Here is a 16,624-nt window from a genome sequence, read left to right as displayed (position 1 = left end):
CTCGAATAGCAAATCTAGACAGAAATCTAGACATGTGTCTCAGTTTTGAATTGCTTACAGCATCCCTGTACTAGATTCAATTTATATCTTGAATTTGGTACAGTTTTAGAAGTCAAGATTAAACATTTCAAGTTATGTTGAGAGATCAGAGCGCCTACATAGTCTTATCTTAAACCTATACTCCAATCTGATCCAGAGTGGGGATGCTCACAATAGTTCTGGACAGGTGAAATACATTCATATGAAGCTTAACTAATGACACAGTTAAAGCATAACTTCAATGTAATTATTTTTAACAAAATTGTCATATTTAATTCCCCCATTAAAAAAAAAAAAAGAGAGAGAGCCATACCCATATCTTGTTCTGTGCCCTTTCCTTTCAAGGGTGATGGCATTATCTGTTCGGAACATACTTGGTAAAAATCATGCTCCGCATATGTATGGCACAGAGGAACGGCAGCTGTATGAAAAGGGCTCACGGCTGAGTCCTCTTCGTACAGAGGTGGGATTTGCTGCATATTGCTAGCACCGATCACGGGTATCAACCCTGCTGATGCCGCCGAATGTCCCGAATGTCATAGGGGGGGGGGGGGCGGTGATCGGTTGCCGTGACAGCTTCGGCTTTTTGCCAGACCTGAGGCTGTCTGGTTTCTGCAGATTCCTTACAATTCCAGTGGCTCAGTGGCTAAAAAATAAAAATTACCCCCCTTTCCCTAGAAGTGATCTAAAACATAATAAACAGCAAAATTCACAAACACATTAGGTATTACCGCATCTGAAAATGCCCAATCTATCAAAATATGAAATCTATTATTGCTGGCGGTGAACCCCATAACGGAAAATAGCCCCAAAATGTCAGAAACACCACGTTTACACCAGTTTACATCACATAAAAATGTAATAAAAAGTGATCAAAATGTCGCACAGTCCTCATAATTGTAGCAATGAAAAAGTTAGCTCATTTTACAAAAAAATGACACCTTACATAGCTCCATAAACCATAGTATGAAAAAGTAATTAGTGTCAGAAGTTGCCGGAATTTTTTTTTTTCTTGCACATAATTTTTGAAAATGTATTAAAACACAATAAAACCTATATAAATTTGATATCCCTGTGATCATACCGAACCAAAGAATAAAGCAGAAGTGTTATTCGAAGCACACAGTAAAAGTCGTAAAAACTGAGCCCACAAATACGTTTTTTGCCAATTTCACCACATTTGGAAATTCTTACCTGCTTCCCAGTACATGTCATGTAATAATTAACAATAAAACGTTTGGGATTTTTGAAGGTGGAGAGCGAGAAATGAGCGCAAAAAACCCTGCATCCTTAAAGGGGTTCACCACTTTTCAATAAATCTGTTCCATTAGGCAGGTCTGGGCATGTACATTTACATGTGTCTTTGCCTCCTGTGAGAGACTCAGCCTTTCCCTGTTATCCACATGCTGCACTTTGCATCTCCAGACAACTTTCTGTTCTTCCCTCTTTCAGTACGTCTGTCATGGCAGACTCCAGTGTGTCTTTTTTCTCTCCATCCGTCTCACTGACACACACACAGGGAGGTGGGACAGCAGGATGAGTTATCTTCTCCTGCTGCACGTCCCACCTATTTACCAGTGAATGATCTTTGCTTACATGTCTATGCAGAGTCTACAGAGAGTCTACACACAACAATAAAGCAAGCAACAGGGATGATGAATGAAATGGTGAGCATTCAGGGATTATTATTATGGCAGTATAAGCACATAGGCAATTTATGTTAAAGAGTGGCCAAACCCTTTAAGCGGTTCAAAATGGTTTGCTCTGCCACTTTCTGGCAGAAGCACAGGCCGTGATCCCGATGCACTGGAAGAGCTCGCAGCCCCCTACAGTGGTTGAGTGGATCCAGGGACCAGATTCTCTATCCGCATAATGGAGGAGATGATGGTCGATGACCCTGCAGACTCAGTTAAGACTATTACTGCTTAGATGCCATGGGAAACCTTGCAGGGTTCCCAGGGATTTCAGGATTTTCTCTCCCCCCCCATCCCTCGTAACTGATTATTACGATACGTGCACTATTCATTTACTAGCAATCAATTTCCTCTCATATTGTTCTATATACCAAATTGCGGACCTGAGCTAATGTTTTATCCTAGATGACCTACATAACCTGGAGAGACTTAATCTAATGCTATTGCTTTGTATGTTTGTCATACCATTGTGTTTTCAAGAAAGTTCTTGATTAAACTCAACTCGTTTATTGCCAAGGATATGTCTCATACATCCTCAATTGTTTGTTGGGGTTTAGTGTATTTATTTATCCTAGAATTTCAGTTTTATTTGTAGATGTACTGTATTTATTTATTTCCAGAAACACTGATAGGGAAAGAGTTAGGGATGCACTGGAACCAGCTGCATGTTTTAGTGTTTCCATAGGTATATAAGTATATTTCTCATCAATGCTTTTTAACAGCAAACAAACAATAGAGAATGGGAAGAATCCCCACTTCAAGGTGAATCACCTGTCATAACTCAGGTTTTGGCATAGTATATGGGATTGTGTGTTTACAATGTTCAGCTATTTCTATTTTGCAATAGAAATTTTATTTTCATGAAATAGAAAATGAATTTAGATAAAGGGTATGGGTAAGCACCGAACAAGGTAATAAGTATAGCGTAAACCTAAACTCAAAATGGCAAAGGGTGTACAAGTAAGAGTAGTACAATAACACTACAGTGTACATAAGCACCTAAAGAAGCCTTACAACAAATCAGTACTGCAATGTCAATAGTTTTGAATCTTATCACCTTTTGAATGGATTGATGAAGTCTGTAGAGTGAATTGACCACAGCCACATTTCTTCGTTGACCTTCGGTGAGAGGTCCAATCACCTGGCTTGCATCCCCTTGAGTAGACAGCTACAATAACAAAAACAGATCACTGTAGAAATGGGGTCCATCACTGTCAGGGTGAATTACACATTGAATAGATTGATTTATAGAGCAGTTCTTCTTTCTCCTCACAACACATTTTAAAGGCTTGTATAAATACAACAAAAAATAAATAAAAGCAGCACTTTAAAAATTAAAAGCAAACAAAAAGATGAAAACTATTTTTCATTTCTGAAGAAAAGCAAGAGCTTCATACTATAAATATAACAAATAAAATAAACTTCAAGCATGATTCAACAGCACAAAAGTCAGATTAGTCGACGAGGAATATGTATCCCAAGATCATGTATTTTAAAGTACAGGCAGTCTCCAGGTTACGTATAAGATAAGTTTTATGGACCGGCTTATGGCAAAACCTTAATGGCAAGTCCAAATGGCAGCAGTATAGTGGAGGTGTATGCAGATAGGCCAGAATTGTCAGCACGGACAACCTGTTTACCTCTTTACGTTCAAGAAAATTAGACACCAAGATTCACAACTCTAGTACCATAAGGATAGATTACAAAATGTGAGAAGTATAATCTTTTGCTCTAATTGTAACTACATGCCAATTAAATAATATCAAGGAAATTGTGAACAATGTGTTATGTTAGTTACGGTCTACCTATGCAGTTAAGGTCTACTAATGCAGAATAAAAATGTCCTCTTTCATTGCAAACACATCAATGAAAATCATCATAATAGTTTACTTAATAATAATAGTTACAATTTTTACAGCTTTAGTTTATTGTAAATATAAAAAAACTGTAAGAATTGTAAAGAAACATGGTAAAAAATACACATAATTATGCTGTGTTATAGGACATTAATACTCCTCTTGCAGCCAATTAGGCAGCTTTGCTTAAGTCTTCACTACCACTTTAATCCTCATTAGCAATGTCAAAGATGTTGAATTCTAGTCAAATCACTGAAATACAATTAGAGCTAGTGATGAGTATCTTGCAAAACAGTAACCTCCCTAGGAGATTAAGATAGCACATCAACATCCAAAGTATTTCATTCAGTGTCAGAAATAATAAGGAAACATCCTAAGATGGTATAGAATAATAAAACATATACAACTAGTGAAAGGTAAGTAAATAGTAGACATTACTTCTGAAAATAAGAATGTACATATTATATATTTATTAATTTATACATATTATATACAGTGGTGGCCAAAAGTATTGGCACCCATGCAATTCTGTCAGATAATATTAGTTTTCTTCCGGAAAATGATTGCAATCCCAAATTCTTTGGTATTAATATCTTAATTTATTTTGCTTGCAATGAAATACAACAAAAGAGAATGAAAAAAATAAAAGTCAAATCATTGATCATTTTACACAAAAATTAAAAAATGGGCCGGACAAAAGTATTGGCACCCTCAGCCTAATACTTGGTAGCACAATCTTTAGACAAAGTAAGTGTGAACAACCGCTTCCAGTAACCATCAATGAGTTTCCTTACTGCTGGAATTTTAGACCATTCTTCTTTGGTAAACTGCTCCAGGTCCCTGAGATTTAAGGGGTGCCTTCTCCAAACTGCCATTTTGAGATCTCTACACAGCTGTTCTATGGGATTCAGGTCTGGACTCATTGCTGGCCACTAGAAGTATCCAGTGCTTTCTCTCAAACCATTTTCTAGGGCTTTTTTGAAGTGCGTTTTGGGTCATTGTCCTGCTGGAAGACCCATGACCTTGGAGGGAGACCCAGCTTTCTCACAATAGGCCCTACATTATGCTGCAAAATTTGTTGGAAGTCTTCAGTCCAGTGTCAGAGGCAGTAAAGCTATGTTTGACTGTAAGAACCGTCTTCTTTTCTTTGAAGGACTCTTTTTTTTTTTCCTGTAAATTCTATGTTGATGCCTTTTCCCAAAAAAGCTCTACTTTTGTCTCATCTGACCAGAGAATATTCTCGCAAAATGTTTTAGGCTTTCTAAAGTAAGTTTTGGATAACTCCGGCCTATCTTTTTTATGTTTCTATGTAAGAAGTGGGGTCTTCCTGAGTATCCGACCACACAGTCCCTTTTCATTCAGACGGTGACAGATAGTACATGTTGACATTGTTGTACCCTCGAACTGCAGAAATTAGAGAAGCATCACATGATTTTTCAAACAGTGCCAATACTTTTGTTCACCCCCTTTTTATGTTTGGAGTGGAATTATATCCAATTTGGCTTTTTGACAATTCTTTTTTTTTTCCATTGAAGACAAATTAAATGAAGATAATAATACCAAAGAATTTCTGATTGATATCATTTGAGAAATCTGAGTATAAGCTGACAGAATTGCAGGTGTGCCAATAATTTTGGTCAAAACTATATATATTTATTCACACATAGACACCAACTGACCAGGCACATTTTCAAGTCTTAGCTGTGTCCCAGTTTAACAACTCATTGTTGTTCTCTGTCAATCTAACAAATGGTACTAAACTCTAATTATAGATACACTGAATTGTGATTGCCCCATTCATACTTAATTTGGTGACTATTATTTTTAAATATGGTATATTTGTTTAGCAACCTAAGCCTTTTTTATACAGACCAAAGGGCCCAGGGTCTACAGAAGGTTCCTGGAGGGCAGAATGTTTAATCAATAACAATTTTCTGAAGTGCAAAAACAAAATTAACAGTTTCAACAGTTGAGAATCCGTTTCTTCTGAAATATATTTACTGGTTTGGTTTTAATCCCACATCATGTTATTAGGCTTCCTGAAGGTCATTGCTTGATGTCAGAGGAGCTGCTTTACAAGCTAAAAGAGGTGTTTTTTCCCTTTTCCCATTCAGGAAAACGTATTTGCATATTTTCCCAGAATCCTCTAGTTGAGTATCAATGGCTATAAGTCTCTACATGCCTGAAAGGCATCCATAATTCCCTGAACAGAGAACTTTTACTTCCCGACCTAGTCAAAAGCCTCTCACACAGTCAAACTAATTCTCTACACTGTACTGAAGAGAGGCAACTGAAATGAAACAGTGCTTTCTACAGTTGGGAATCTGCTCCTTCTGGAATATATATACTGGTTTGGCTCTAATCATGCATCATATCAATAGGCTTCCCGAGGGTCATGCTTGAGCAAGGGAGCTATCTTACAAGGTAGCTAAAAGAGGTGTGGTTAGTGGTGGTTACTGCAACTTTTCAATTTCAAACATATTGTGCATATGCAGGATGAAGATCTCCTATTCCTCCTACATGGAGCTGAAGCTCAGGAGGAGATTTGAGAGTCTCCTGAAGTGAGTGTCCCTCACTGCTAAATATCTGGAGCAGTGTAGCAGGAAGTGGACCTCATCCTCTGTGGCCTCCTGGTCCTGGCACTGTTGGCACAGTATGGTCTCCCTGGGCACGAACGTCTGACTGTGCCGCCCGGACTTTATGGCCAGGTTGTGGGCGCTCAGTCTGTAGCAGCTCAGGATCTGGCAGTCTCTGGAGTCTGGTAGTTTTTCCAGGTCTAGTGCCCTCTACTAGACTGTAATTTGTAAAGGGAATCTGCTAAGCTTTCCACTACAGCCACTGTTTGAGGTGCTCCGATGTATTTGGAGAAGGTATTTTTTAGAACTCCAGGTGAAATATTTCAGTTGGACTGGAGTATGGACCTTGACCAGTCTGGGTATGTGTGGGTGGGGACAGCAGACTTCCATACAGAAGGATAGGGAATAAGATGCTGTAACATTTTTTGTCCAAACCGTCACTAGAGGTCCGTACAATCGTCTCCTGATTGCATTATAGGTTCTGCAGGCCTCATCTCTGAGCACCTGGATGATCTGCTTGAAGATACCCTATTGGCGGATTTCCAGGTATACCCAACTGTCACTGTCAGTGGGCAGCTGTTTAGCTTGAAGCAGGGAAGCTTGGCCACTCTTTAGTTTCTCCCCAGGAACACCATGATATTGGTTTTATTTAGGTTGATTGGAAGAGCCCAGGTGATGCTAAATTTCTCCAGAATTTCCAGGTTGTCCTTGAGACCTCGTTCAATAGGTGACAATATTAGAAGGTCATCAGCATATAGCAGACATTTCATCTCTGTGACATGTAGGGCAAGTCTGGTTGCGGAGTAGGCCTCCAGGGCTGCAGCCAGCTCATTGATGTAGATGTTGAAGAGCATTGGACTTAGGCTGCAGCCCTGTCTGACCCCTCCTCTCTTCTGTAAACAGGCCATTTTCCTTCCGTTTACCTTCACACTGCAGGAGTTCTCGATGTAGGAGCTCTTAATGACATCATAGATTTTCCCACCTAGATGGAGATCCATCAGTTTAGAACACTATTAACCAGCTTTCCCAAGTTGCTTCACACACGGATCCCTTAGTAGTTAGAGGTGTCATACTTGCTCCCGCTCTTGAATATGGGGGTTATGAGGCCTTGATTCCCGGTCTGTAGGAAGTAGCCGATACTTAGCACAATGTTAAAGAGTTTGGCTGTTTCAGGAGTACTGTGCCATAGATTAAACAAGTCATGTTGAAATTCAAAAAATCCTTGATTTTATATTCTTGTACTAGACGACCAAGACATATTTGGGAGCTGGCGAAATTAACAACAATGTGATTCCATGTTTCCCAAGGCTAAATTCTTGTGAGATACTGCTATTCAGCCTTGTTCTAATAGTTTCTCAAGTACGGATTCTCTGTTTGTAAAGGAAGGTGTTTTTATACTATATTTCTGATATTATTGAATTGTGAGCTGTATTCTATTACGAATGTTGGAATCTGGGGCTTATTCTTTTTACTACTTCTACTTGCTACCTGCAGTATTGCTAAACTCAGTGGGATGTGTACAATATCCTTTGCCCTATTCAACAACCATTGTTCATACACTCTGTCATGAGATGGCCTCTGATTCCATCTTGTAAGCAGACTACTCACAGTTACGTTTGGATCTCATTAATTCCCCCACAGAGATGGCCCTTACTGTATGTATAGGATGTAAGCTAGATGCAGGCAGCATTGTATTGTCCAGGAATGCCTCTTAAATCCGAAACACAATATCAGTTTCTTATACAGAAAACGTAAACTTTAAATTTACCCTGTGTTATTGAGATAATGGACAAAGAGTGGTATGGCAAATACCCAGCCTCGCCAGATGATGATGAGATCATCATCAATGTTTCAAACATACCACTTAACGCATTAGGTAAGCTGATTTTCAGTGGAAAAGGTGGTGAACTCCCCTGCTACGACTTAAGCAAGTACATCAAGGAGGAAGAATATTTTGCCCAATACTAACATCACATGTCTGAAAAAATAATTGCTTGTCAAACATGAACAAATGTGCTTTATCATGTAGTGAGATACCTCCAAAATATATTCCTGAACGTCTGTGTTGTGTTGTGTGGACTAGAGGAAGAATGCTTAAGGAGACACAGGCATGGATGCTGCAGCTGCTACCTCCCGCCTTCCCAGGAAGTGTGCAATAGTTTTATAAAGAACAGGCATGCCAAACTTAAGGACACCCACTTTACAGATGACCCGTAGTTAAAGACGGACCGCTCTGCTCACTGTGACCTCTGGGGAAGCTTTAGGGATGCTTTACTTGTAAGTAAACATTCAACTGGCGCTGTGAATAAGCCCCTCTGCGGCCATTGTCAGCGCGCCGCATCGCATAGAGCCGGCAGCGATTGCATAATACATGCGCTGCTGCCGGCGATTCTTACAGGTCCCTGACTGACAGTGGCATGGAGGGGGGTGCGTCGGCCGCCCCCTCATGAATATGGCCGACTGCACGGGGACCTGTACGATGATCCGACCTCTTATTTGGTAAGAGGTCGGATCGATTAAAACTATGTTTGCAAACACAAATTGTAATAAAAATTGAATATATATTAAGGGGCTGGGAACAGGATTAGGGGGAATATATTTGGTGGGGATATTTTTCAGGGGTGACAGGTCCTCTCTAAGTACAAACCTAAAGAACCTATCTTGTATGTATCCCTGGGACTGCCTGTACGGAAATAATTCAGAATGTTGATTAAGGCATTTTATCAAATCAGCATAGGCTATTGGAACTCGTCACCAGCTAAAAATGACATTACTGGTGACAGGTTCACTTTAAGGTGCAAAACAAGTGTGTTAGTCAGGGGTTAACAGAGTTGAGAATAAATTAATCCTAACAAACCTCAATGAACTGAAGCAATGCTGTAAATTAGATTGTCCAAAATTCCTCCAGAATAATGTTAGATACAGAAAATGAAAACTTTGAGCATTAGTTATTGTAAAAATACTGTAAGTATTAGGGCTTGGGAACTTTCCGTATATATTCACCTGATAATTTTAGTAATATAGCAGGGGGATTGGCAGAACTCTCGTTCCATGGCCCAAAAATCTTTAATTGCTCTCCTGCTTACAAATATATGCTTACAACTAACCACATGTAGAAGGAGCCCTAATTCGCTATGGCCCATACAACAATGGTTGCTTAAAATGTCATTGTCTGTTATACAATGTGAATCTCTGTTATTTTTAACAACTTCTTTCATCACTGTACTTCTTTCGCTCTCAGGAGAGCTTGAAAGTACATGTGCCCTACAATGTCACCTGACGCCACACAAGAACTGGAAGTTGAAACAGGGGTAAGTATTTTACATTTTTAGCTTTCTCATGCACTCAGCTTTACATGGGGTTTTGGTGTACATAGAAAACCCTGTTAACGTTCAATGACATATGCATTTACTTAAACTGAAAAGACAAAATAGCAAACTGACTTACAAGCTGTTCAGACTTGACACCAAAAAGCTGTATGGTCTTTGCAACATTTTTGGATACAGCAATGCAGAGATTGGGGTCCACAGCAGCTACATTCATTTCACTGTAAATCACAAGTAAAAGGGTAGAGAACTGTTATACTTAGTGAAAGGTGTTGAAAAAAGTGTAACTAAGCAGATCTACTTTTACCCATCATAAGCTTGTCTTACTAAATTACCCTTTACAATTGTGGCGGAGTACATGGATGGCATACATGCTTCTAAAAATAGCTTGATGAAACAGATTAGTAGTAGTAGAGGGGCCATAATCGGAAACCATGTGACAGGCTAAAAAATCCTCAGGTCATGTGTATACAAGCCTGGCAGCACACAATGGAAGCAGTGCTACTATTGAAGGATATCTTCATTAAATGCCATGCAATAACAGTTAATATTGCTGTCCACTTTTACATGAATGTTTGAGAGAAAAAAAACAGTATTAAACTACAGAGATGCCTTACTCTCATAAAAGAAATACTCCAAGGAATGTGTATGGAAAGCTACACTATCTATTGGGATTCTTTTATGAAATATGTGTGTGCATGTGTGTGTGTATAGGAGAGGTACAGCAGCTCCAGGCAGCCATGTTACAGCAGAACATGTCAGATTCATGTGTAGCTGATGTCTGTGTCTCTCACCTGTATATTAGGAGGATGCAGCATGTCAGCAGATGCAGCACACACACTAGCCATGCTTTACTATACATTACACACAGACATGAGCAGGGGGAGGAGAGGGGAGGGGGAACAGGGGTGACATCACTGCCTCTGACCATGTGACCAGCCTCATTTACATGATAAAGAATAGATGATTTTACAATGATTAATGTATGAAATAACTAGATAAAGGCTGGGATGGGATACTTGTGAGCTGCTCCAACAGGTAGTAGTGACAGGGCAAGTGGCAGAGACCTGATGACAGGTGTCCTTTAAGGAACCAGTTATCAGGGTAAAAGGTCAAAACCTGACTACAGGTTCTCTTTAATGTGGTACCTTTCAGGGAGGGTTTATTATCTGTACAACCCAACAGAGGGATACTTTTGCCACTATTCATAGTGGATAGTTATGACCACATCAATACAGTAGCAAGCGTCCTGCAACTAGTTTTTGTAAGTGATACTGCCCAGATAAAATATATTTTAATAATATATGTAGTATGCTATGGTTATGACATCAGAACTTCATAGCAGATCTATTATTTTATAGAATTTTATATTTATTTATTATTTATTATTTATCTTATTATATTTTTTATTAAGTATTGAGGCATGTCTGGTGATATATTCTTGGTATTTTATTTGATGACTACATTTTTAAATAGTAGTTCTACTACTGTTCTAATATTGGTTAAGCAGTGCCTTGCAAGTCCGTTTTTTGTCTCAAAAAGTAAACAATGTTTACTTCTGATGCTGCCTGTTTGCCACTAAAACTTCTTTGTAGGATCCTCTGTGATTTACTGCCCTGGGCACCTCATAGTTTGCTCTTGGGGCAGTTTGGTAACATCAAATGTAAATCCACAGGATCCTCACCTTTTCTCTAATGTTAGTCTTTGCATAGTGAGAGGAGAAATAGCCAAGTAAGTGTAAAAAAAAGTGATATGCACAATCATAATCACTGTCAACTCTTAAAGGCTGCAAAGACCTTTAGGAATATTAGCCAGCAACAGAATATCAATTATAGCATAATTAATGTAATATACAAGAGTATGGTAGATAAAATATATCCACAGAAACTTAAAGGAAACCTACCACTTGAAGTGGCAGGTTTCTGATGGAAATACCGGGCACCAGCTCAGGGTGAGCTGGTGCCGGTATCGCGGTTTAAAACACTTTTTAAACTTTATAGCCGGCGCAGGGAGGTACGTGCTCGGCGCTTACCATGCGCATGACCGTGCGCGCGGCTACATAGGAAGTGAAGGAGAGCCGCGCGCACGGTCACGCGCATGGTAAGCGCCGAGCGCGTACCTCCCTGCGCCGGCTATAAAGTTTAAAAAGTGTTTTGAACCGCGATACCGCGGTTTAAAACACTAACAAAAATAAGCTCCGGCACCAGCTCACCCTGAGCTGGTGCCCGGTATTTCCATCAGAAACCTGCCACTTCAAGTGATAGGTTTCCTTTAAATGGGACAGAATTTTCATGCAGATCTGATAACGGCATTCATGTTATTATGTCCAGTCCTAAAACTAAATAAAATTTAAAATGCCCAGTAATGTCATAAACTAATCCTCAGTTTTATATGTGCGAGTTAAAGAGGGCAAATCGTGGATTTGTGGAGTATTAAGTTGGTGGTTTACAGTTCTTAGCTCATATTTCTCTGTAGGATATTTACCATAATCCATCTTTCCCTCTAGTTTGGATTTAGTACAGTAAGTAGTACTTTTCAGCCAGGGATTATTAGAGCAGTGAAAAGATAAATATCAGGAATACTTTTACTGGCACTGATTTATGCGTCCACAGTCTATTTATAGTATGTTGGTGCACATGCATTTCAAAACATAAAACTGTGGCATGTATGGTAACGTAAAATCAACTGAACACTGCAGTGAACCTCAACTCCACAATCTGAGAAACAATAGCCATTAGTATGACAAAATGGCAAAGGAAGGACACAATTTATTTTATCATGTTTCTCTTCCTGTAAGTGGAGTTTTTTTTAAATCACTTTTTATTCCATTTACCTGGAAGTGGAGGTTAAATCAGCATTCACTGTACAGACCTAATACACTTTAATAGCTTCGACCGTACATGGCAGTCTACGGGCCGATAACACTAAGACTGCATCACAGAGGACCAAGTCCGTAGTGAAGTGGCTTCTCTCCATCCCTAACCACTCAAATGCAGTAATCCACAATAATCACCGCATTAACATGGGGTTGACCTTCCGGAATCCTTAAGTGATCAGCTTCTGTGCTAACTCCATAACAGGGCTGTATTATTATGGTGCTGAGCTTAAATCACCCTTTCTCCTCACTGCCACACTATGACATTGAGCTGACCATGAAAGCATTAAAGGGTTCACATCTTGGAGGAGGGTAAAAGCAGAAAACTATTTTAATTTGCTCAAATAACAATAATTCAATTTGTATGTTCACTTACAGTGTTACTTTAGTATTAATGTAGAATTTTCAAGAGCTCTACTTGGATTTTAGTTATTACAGTAGAAAGTGCTGGAAGTGCCACTTAAGAAATCATATTTTTTAGTACTATGTTACAATTTTCATGGTAATGTAGAATTCGTAAAATATCAACAGATGTGTACAGTTGGAATTAATCTGTTTAAGGTCGTTTATGGATATGTATGGAATAAATACTACAATTTTATTACTGAATGTAATTTATGCTTTTAATTTATGCACGCCCCTCACTGTAATTGTACCTCCTCCCACTGGAGGAGCTAGGAGCTGGCCTGTGACATCAGAGACTCTGGGATTGGAGAGAGCGGAGCTGAAGCAGAAAGTACAGTGTAGGGCGTGAATAAATCAAAAGCTGGTGATGCCAAGAGGGGCAGGCTTTGTTACACATTTCATTATTCACTAAAAACAGTACCACTTAGTGCATGTAAGTGGCTAGACATCTGCCATTTCTGAAACTGATGGTAGATGTCCTTTAAGACCAACAATAATTGATCATAAAAGTGATTTATCTACATCTAGGAGTGCAATTTGAGCAGAATTCTTACTGTTAAGCTATTTTTGTTAGGACCGATATTTAAGAGTTGCGATGGTGGAAAATCTAGCTATATCACTAGTGAGGATGCAAACAGTATGATGGTGAGAAAATTCTAAAAGAGGGATAGAGAAAAATATGATAAAAAGCAACAAAAGTATATTTAATGGTGGTTTAGCATTAAAATAGACATTTAAATTAGCATACACATACATAAACATGCAAACAGCCTTGAGAAGATATTTTCCAATATACCACATACCTTGCTATAGTTTTGATTATACTTTCAAGCTCATCAGCCGAAGGAGGGTTTCGACCTCCTGGAGGGAAGACCAGGTTGATGGGATCAAAGAGCCTAGACAAAGATTTAGACAGGTAGGCAGCTTCATATGGTTGCAGGGAGTCTTTCAGAGTTTTCTCTGGACTAAAGGAAAACAAACTTGGTTATCAATCACCTCTGAAAAAACTAGGAACTTATGTCTTCTAATCATTTACAAAATCTAGATCAGCATCATATTAATTAAAATGCCTTATTTGGTGGCAGAATATAAGGTTACATGAGTGACAAAAACAGTAAATGAAGAGAAAATAAGCATTTTTTAATTATTTCTAAAAATAATTGCCATTTGTGGCGCTCCGCCAAACCCAGATATGCTGCGGAGTAGCCAATTAGGCAGCCTTCCACCCCTTGTAACCACGTATAGCTGTAATTATCCAGGGTGAATAGCATATCACGCAACATGTCTAGGTTATGTACAGGTTGGGCGGAGTGTCCCAAACACTTAACTTTAATTAGAATGTCTCAGTATTAAAAATTACATTTTTAAATTGGAGACTGCCCAAAAGCAGAATACAGACCCCAAAAATAACTTATACTATTATGATTACTATGATTATTGTGATTACTTCTGCCTATCAGGGACAACACAGTGATAACATCATTCTCTGGTGCAGTGCATAATTAGGGTGAGGAGAAATGCTGGAGCTGCCACAGGAGCGACTGAGCCTCGTTTTCATAAATTTATGAGTGTTTTTTCAGCAAAAAAATGCAAGGGATTAAACAAGATATGTTTCTGGATCAGTGTAGCTACATCATTCTCAAAAGTTTGGTTCATAATGCATGAAAACAAGAGGTAGATCTTTTAAAGCCTGCCAATACAGCAGCTATTGTGGGAATTCCTGCTGCTGATAACACATCACAGCAGCCTTGCAAACATTCACAATTAGAAAAGCTCCAATGCTGGGTGTATAACCCTTCAGACACCGAGGATGTTTTCCTTTAAAATCTTACATTGTTTTGTTTACTTGTTTTTTGCAGTCCCTTATTAAAGTAAGTATTTATACCACTGTCACTATGCGATTCCAGAGGACATGTCAACCCTGGGTAGCCTAAACGCACAAAAAAATAATCATCTGCCAAGGAAACATTTTAAATGATCTCTCTAACTGAAAACAAAATGTTAGGGAAGTTCACACTTTTTTTATTCAATTAGCGAAAATAGTTTAATGAAAATGTCTTTTTAATGTAATGTTTTTATTATTTAGGACAGAAAAATTCAGTGGCTAGGGGAAATTCATGCCATCATCTCAAGCTTCAGAGGCAGTACTTTACTTTACCTCTCTTCCTACAAGATGATGCATGATACAGGTCGGACTTTGTTTCTTGATGGGAAAGGCAATGGGATATTTTAGAAAGTAAATTTTAGTTGTCTATAAAAGTTAAGTGATTACATATTTTTATGAAGTTTTTCACGAAACTCCTATAGATCGCATTGTCTCTTAGAAAAGACCAATCAGCAAAATTTTACCCCTCACACCAGTAATGTCTGCTGCAAAAGGTGCTCCCTGTATCACCTAAAATTATCTGCCACTGATGCACTTTTTGATATTGTATGGGGGGAAGTTTTATCAACATTTTTCTAATATACTTCATTAACAAATTATGCTACGTTTGTAAAGAAAAAGGATGCAAATTGCCCCTTCTATATTGCTCTAGAAAATTTGTCTACAAGATTGAAGACAGATCTCTCTTCCTCTCCTGATCATTACACAGATAATTCTACCAGGCTGTAGTATTTTCAAAAGAACAAAATGAAAGTGAAGGGGTTAATATTCCCTTCTAAGAGCAGTTTAACCAAACACAAGGAGATTAGATGTGAGCTCATGTAGCCTCCATAGAGAGACACTATACCGGCTGGAATACACATCTCGGAAGTGAGTAGCTTCTTTTTTTTTTTTTTTTATAAACAAAGCAGAATTTGTAAATAAGTGGGTGTGGTCTCAGCATGGGAACTAGCTAGACGCGTATCTGCTGAGTTCCTGCTTAGAGAGCTACATTTCAAGTGGTATTTCAGCCTCCCAGAACTTTCCTGGAACCCCCTAGATCGTCATGTCGAAAGGTAGAGCCTCAAGGGTGTCCCCAAAGCCAGTTCAGTCAGCCGACCCTCCGTTGGCTCGCTTTTTCCGGCCCACCAGTTGCCCGGAGCCGAGAGAGCCAAGATGACCACCGCAACTCCCAGCCCTGCACGTGGGAGACCACATAACCAGCCACCTACGGGATGTGGCAGAGTCCCACGCTCCCCTCTCTGCAAGCAGATGAAGAGGGAAACTAAAAGAACAGGGCCTCAGCTCCGGCAATATTCCCCTCCAGACCTGAGGTTATACTACTCCTCTTCTACTACTATTTTCGGGGAGTATTTTTAGCCGAGGAGTATTACATTTTCTGTAACACAAATATTTAACTCCTAGCTGTATATCATGTTAATAGACGCTATTTATAAATGAAAATCATCTTCACCATACACTCACTACACACAGTGTGCACACCGCACACTCACTACACACAGCACACACACCCCGCACACTCTTAATCACCCCGACCCCCTTATATGCTCAAGTGGGAAAGGGCCTTGACCTCAGCCTCTCCCTGGAGCAGAGGGATTAGATAAGATTCTCCTACTCTCCAATGAGCACAATGTACAAGGAAACCTATTACCTACCTACTGATAACCAGATGGTACATGTGTTACACAAAATGTTTCCTATGTATATGGGGACTGTTATATATAAATTAGGAAAACTGTATATAAATAAAATGGTGTGTATATAAATTAGCCAAGACTCAGCCCGAGAACCCCCTCCATGCATCGGGACCTGACGTGCGCCGTGAATACACAGCGGGCGGGAACGGTTAAAGTATGTCAAAAATTGACCTGGTCTTAGTATATAATATAATATATGGCACCAATGACCACCGCTCATGAAGGGTATAAGGATAAGTGGCCATCACAAAGCCCTGATCTCTATCCGATT

General features: G+C 39.2%; 1 protein-coding gene across 2 annotated transcripts in view; it reads right to left on the bottom strand.

The window, feature by feature from the left end:
• COG5 (component of oligomeric golgi complex 5) overlaps positions 1-16,624 on the bottom strand; it is a 220,621-nt gene that overhangs the window by 78,219 nt on the left and 125,778 nt on the right. For both annotated transcript variants that reach the window (XM_072147149.1, XM_072147148.1), the window contains exons 13-15: positions 13,575-13,736; positions 9,613-9,712; positions 2,791-2,901 (exon numbers count right to left, since the gene is read on the bottom strand). In XM_072147149.1, coding sequence (XP_072003250.1) covers positions 2,791-2,901; positions 9,613-9,712; positions 13,575-13,736 — 373 coding nt within the window. The remainder of the gene's footprint in view (positions 1-2,790; positions 2,902-9,612; positions 9,713-13,574; positions 13,737-16,624) is intronic.

The sequence above is a fragment of the Engystomops pustulosus genome, chromosome 4 (genome assembly GCF_040894005.1).
Source record: "Engystomops pustulosus chromosome 4, aEngPut4.maternal, whole genome shotgun sequence".
NCBI lineage: Eukaryota > Metazoa > Chordata > Amphibia > Anura > Leptodactylidae > Engystomops > Engystomops pustulosus.
The sequence above is the reverse complement of the archived record's forward strand: the minus strand, read 5'-3'. Positions and strand labels throughout refer to the sequence as shown.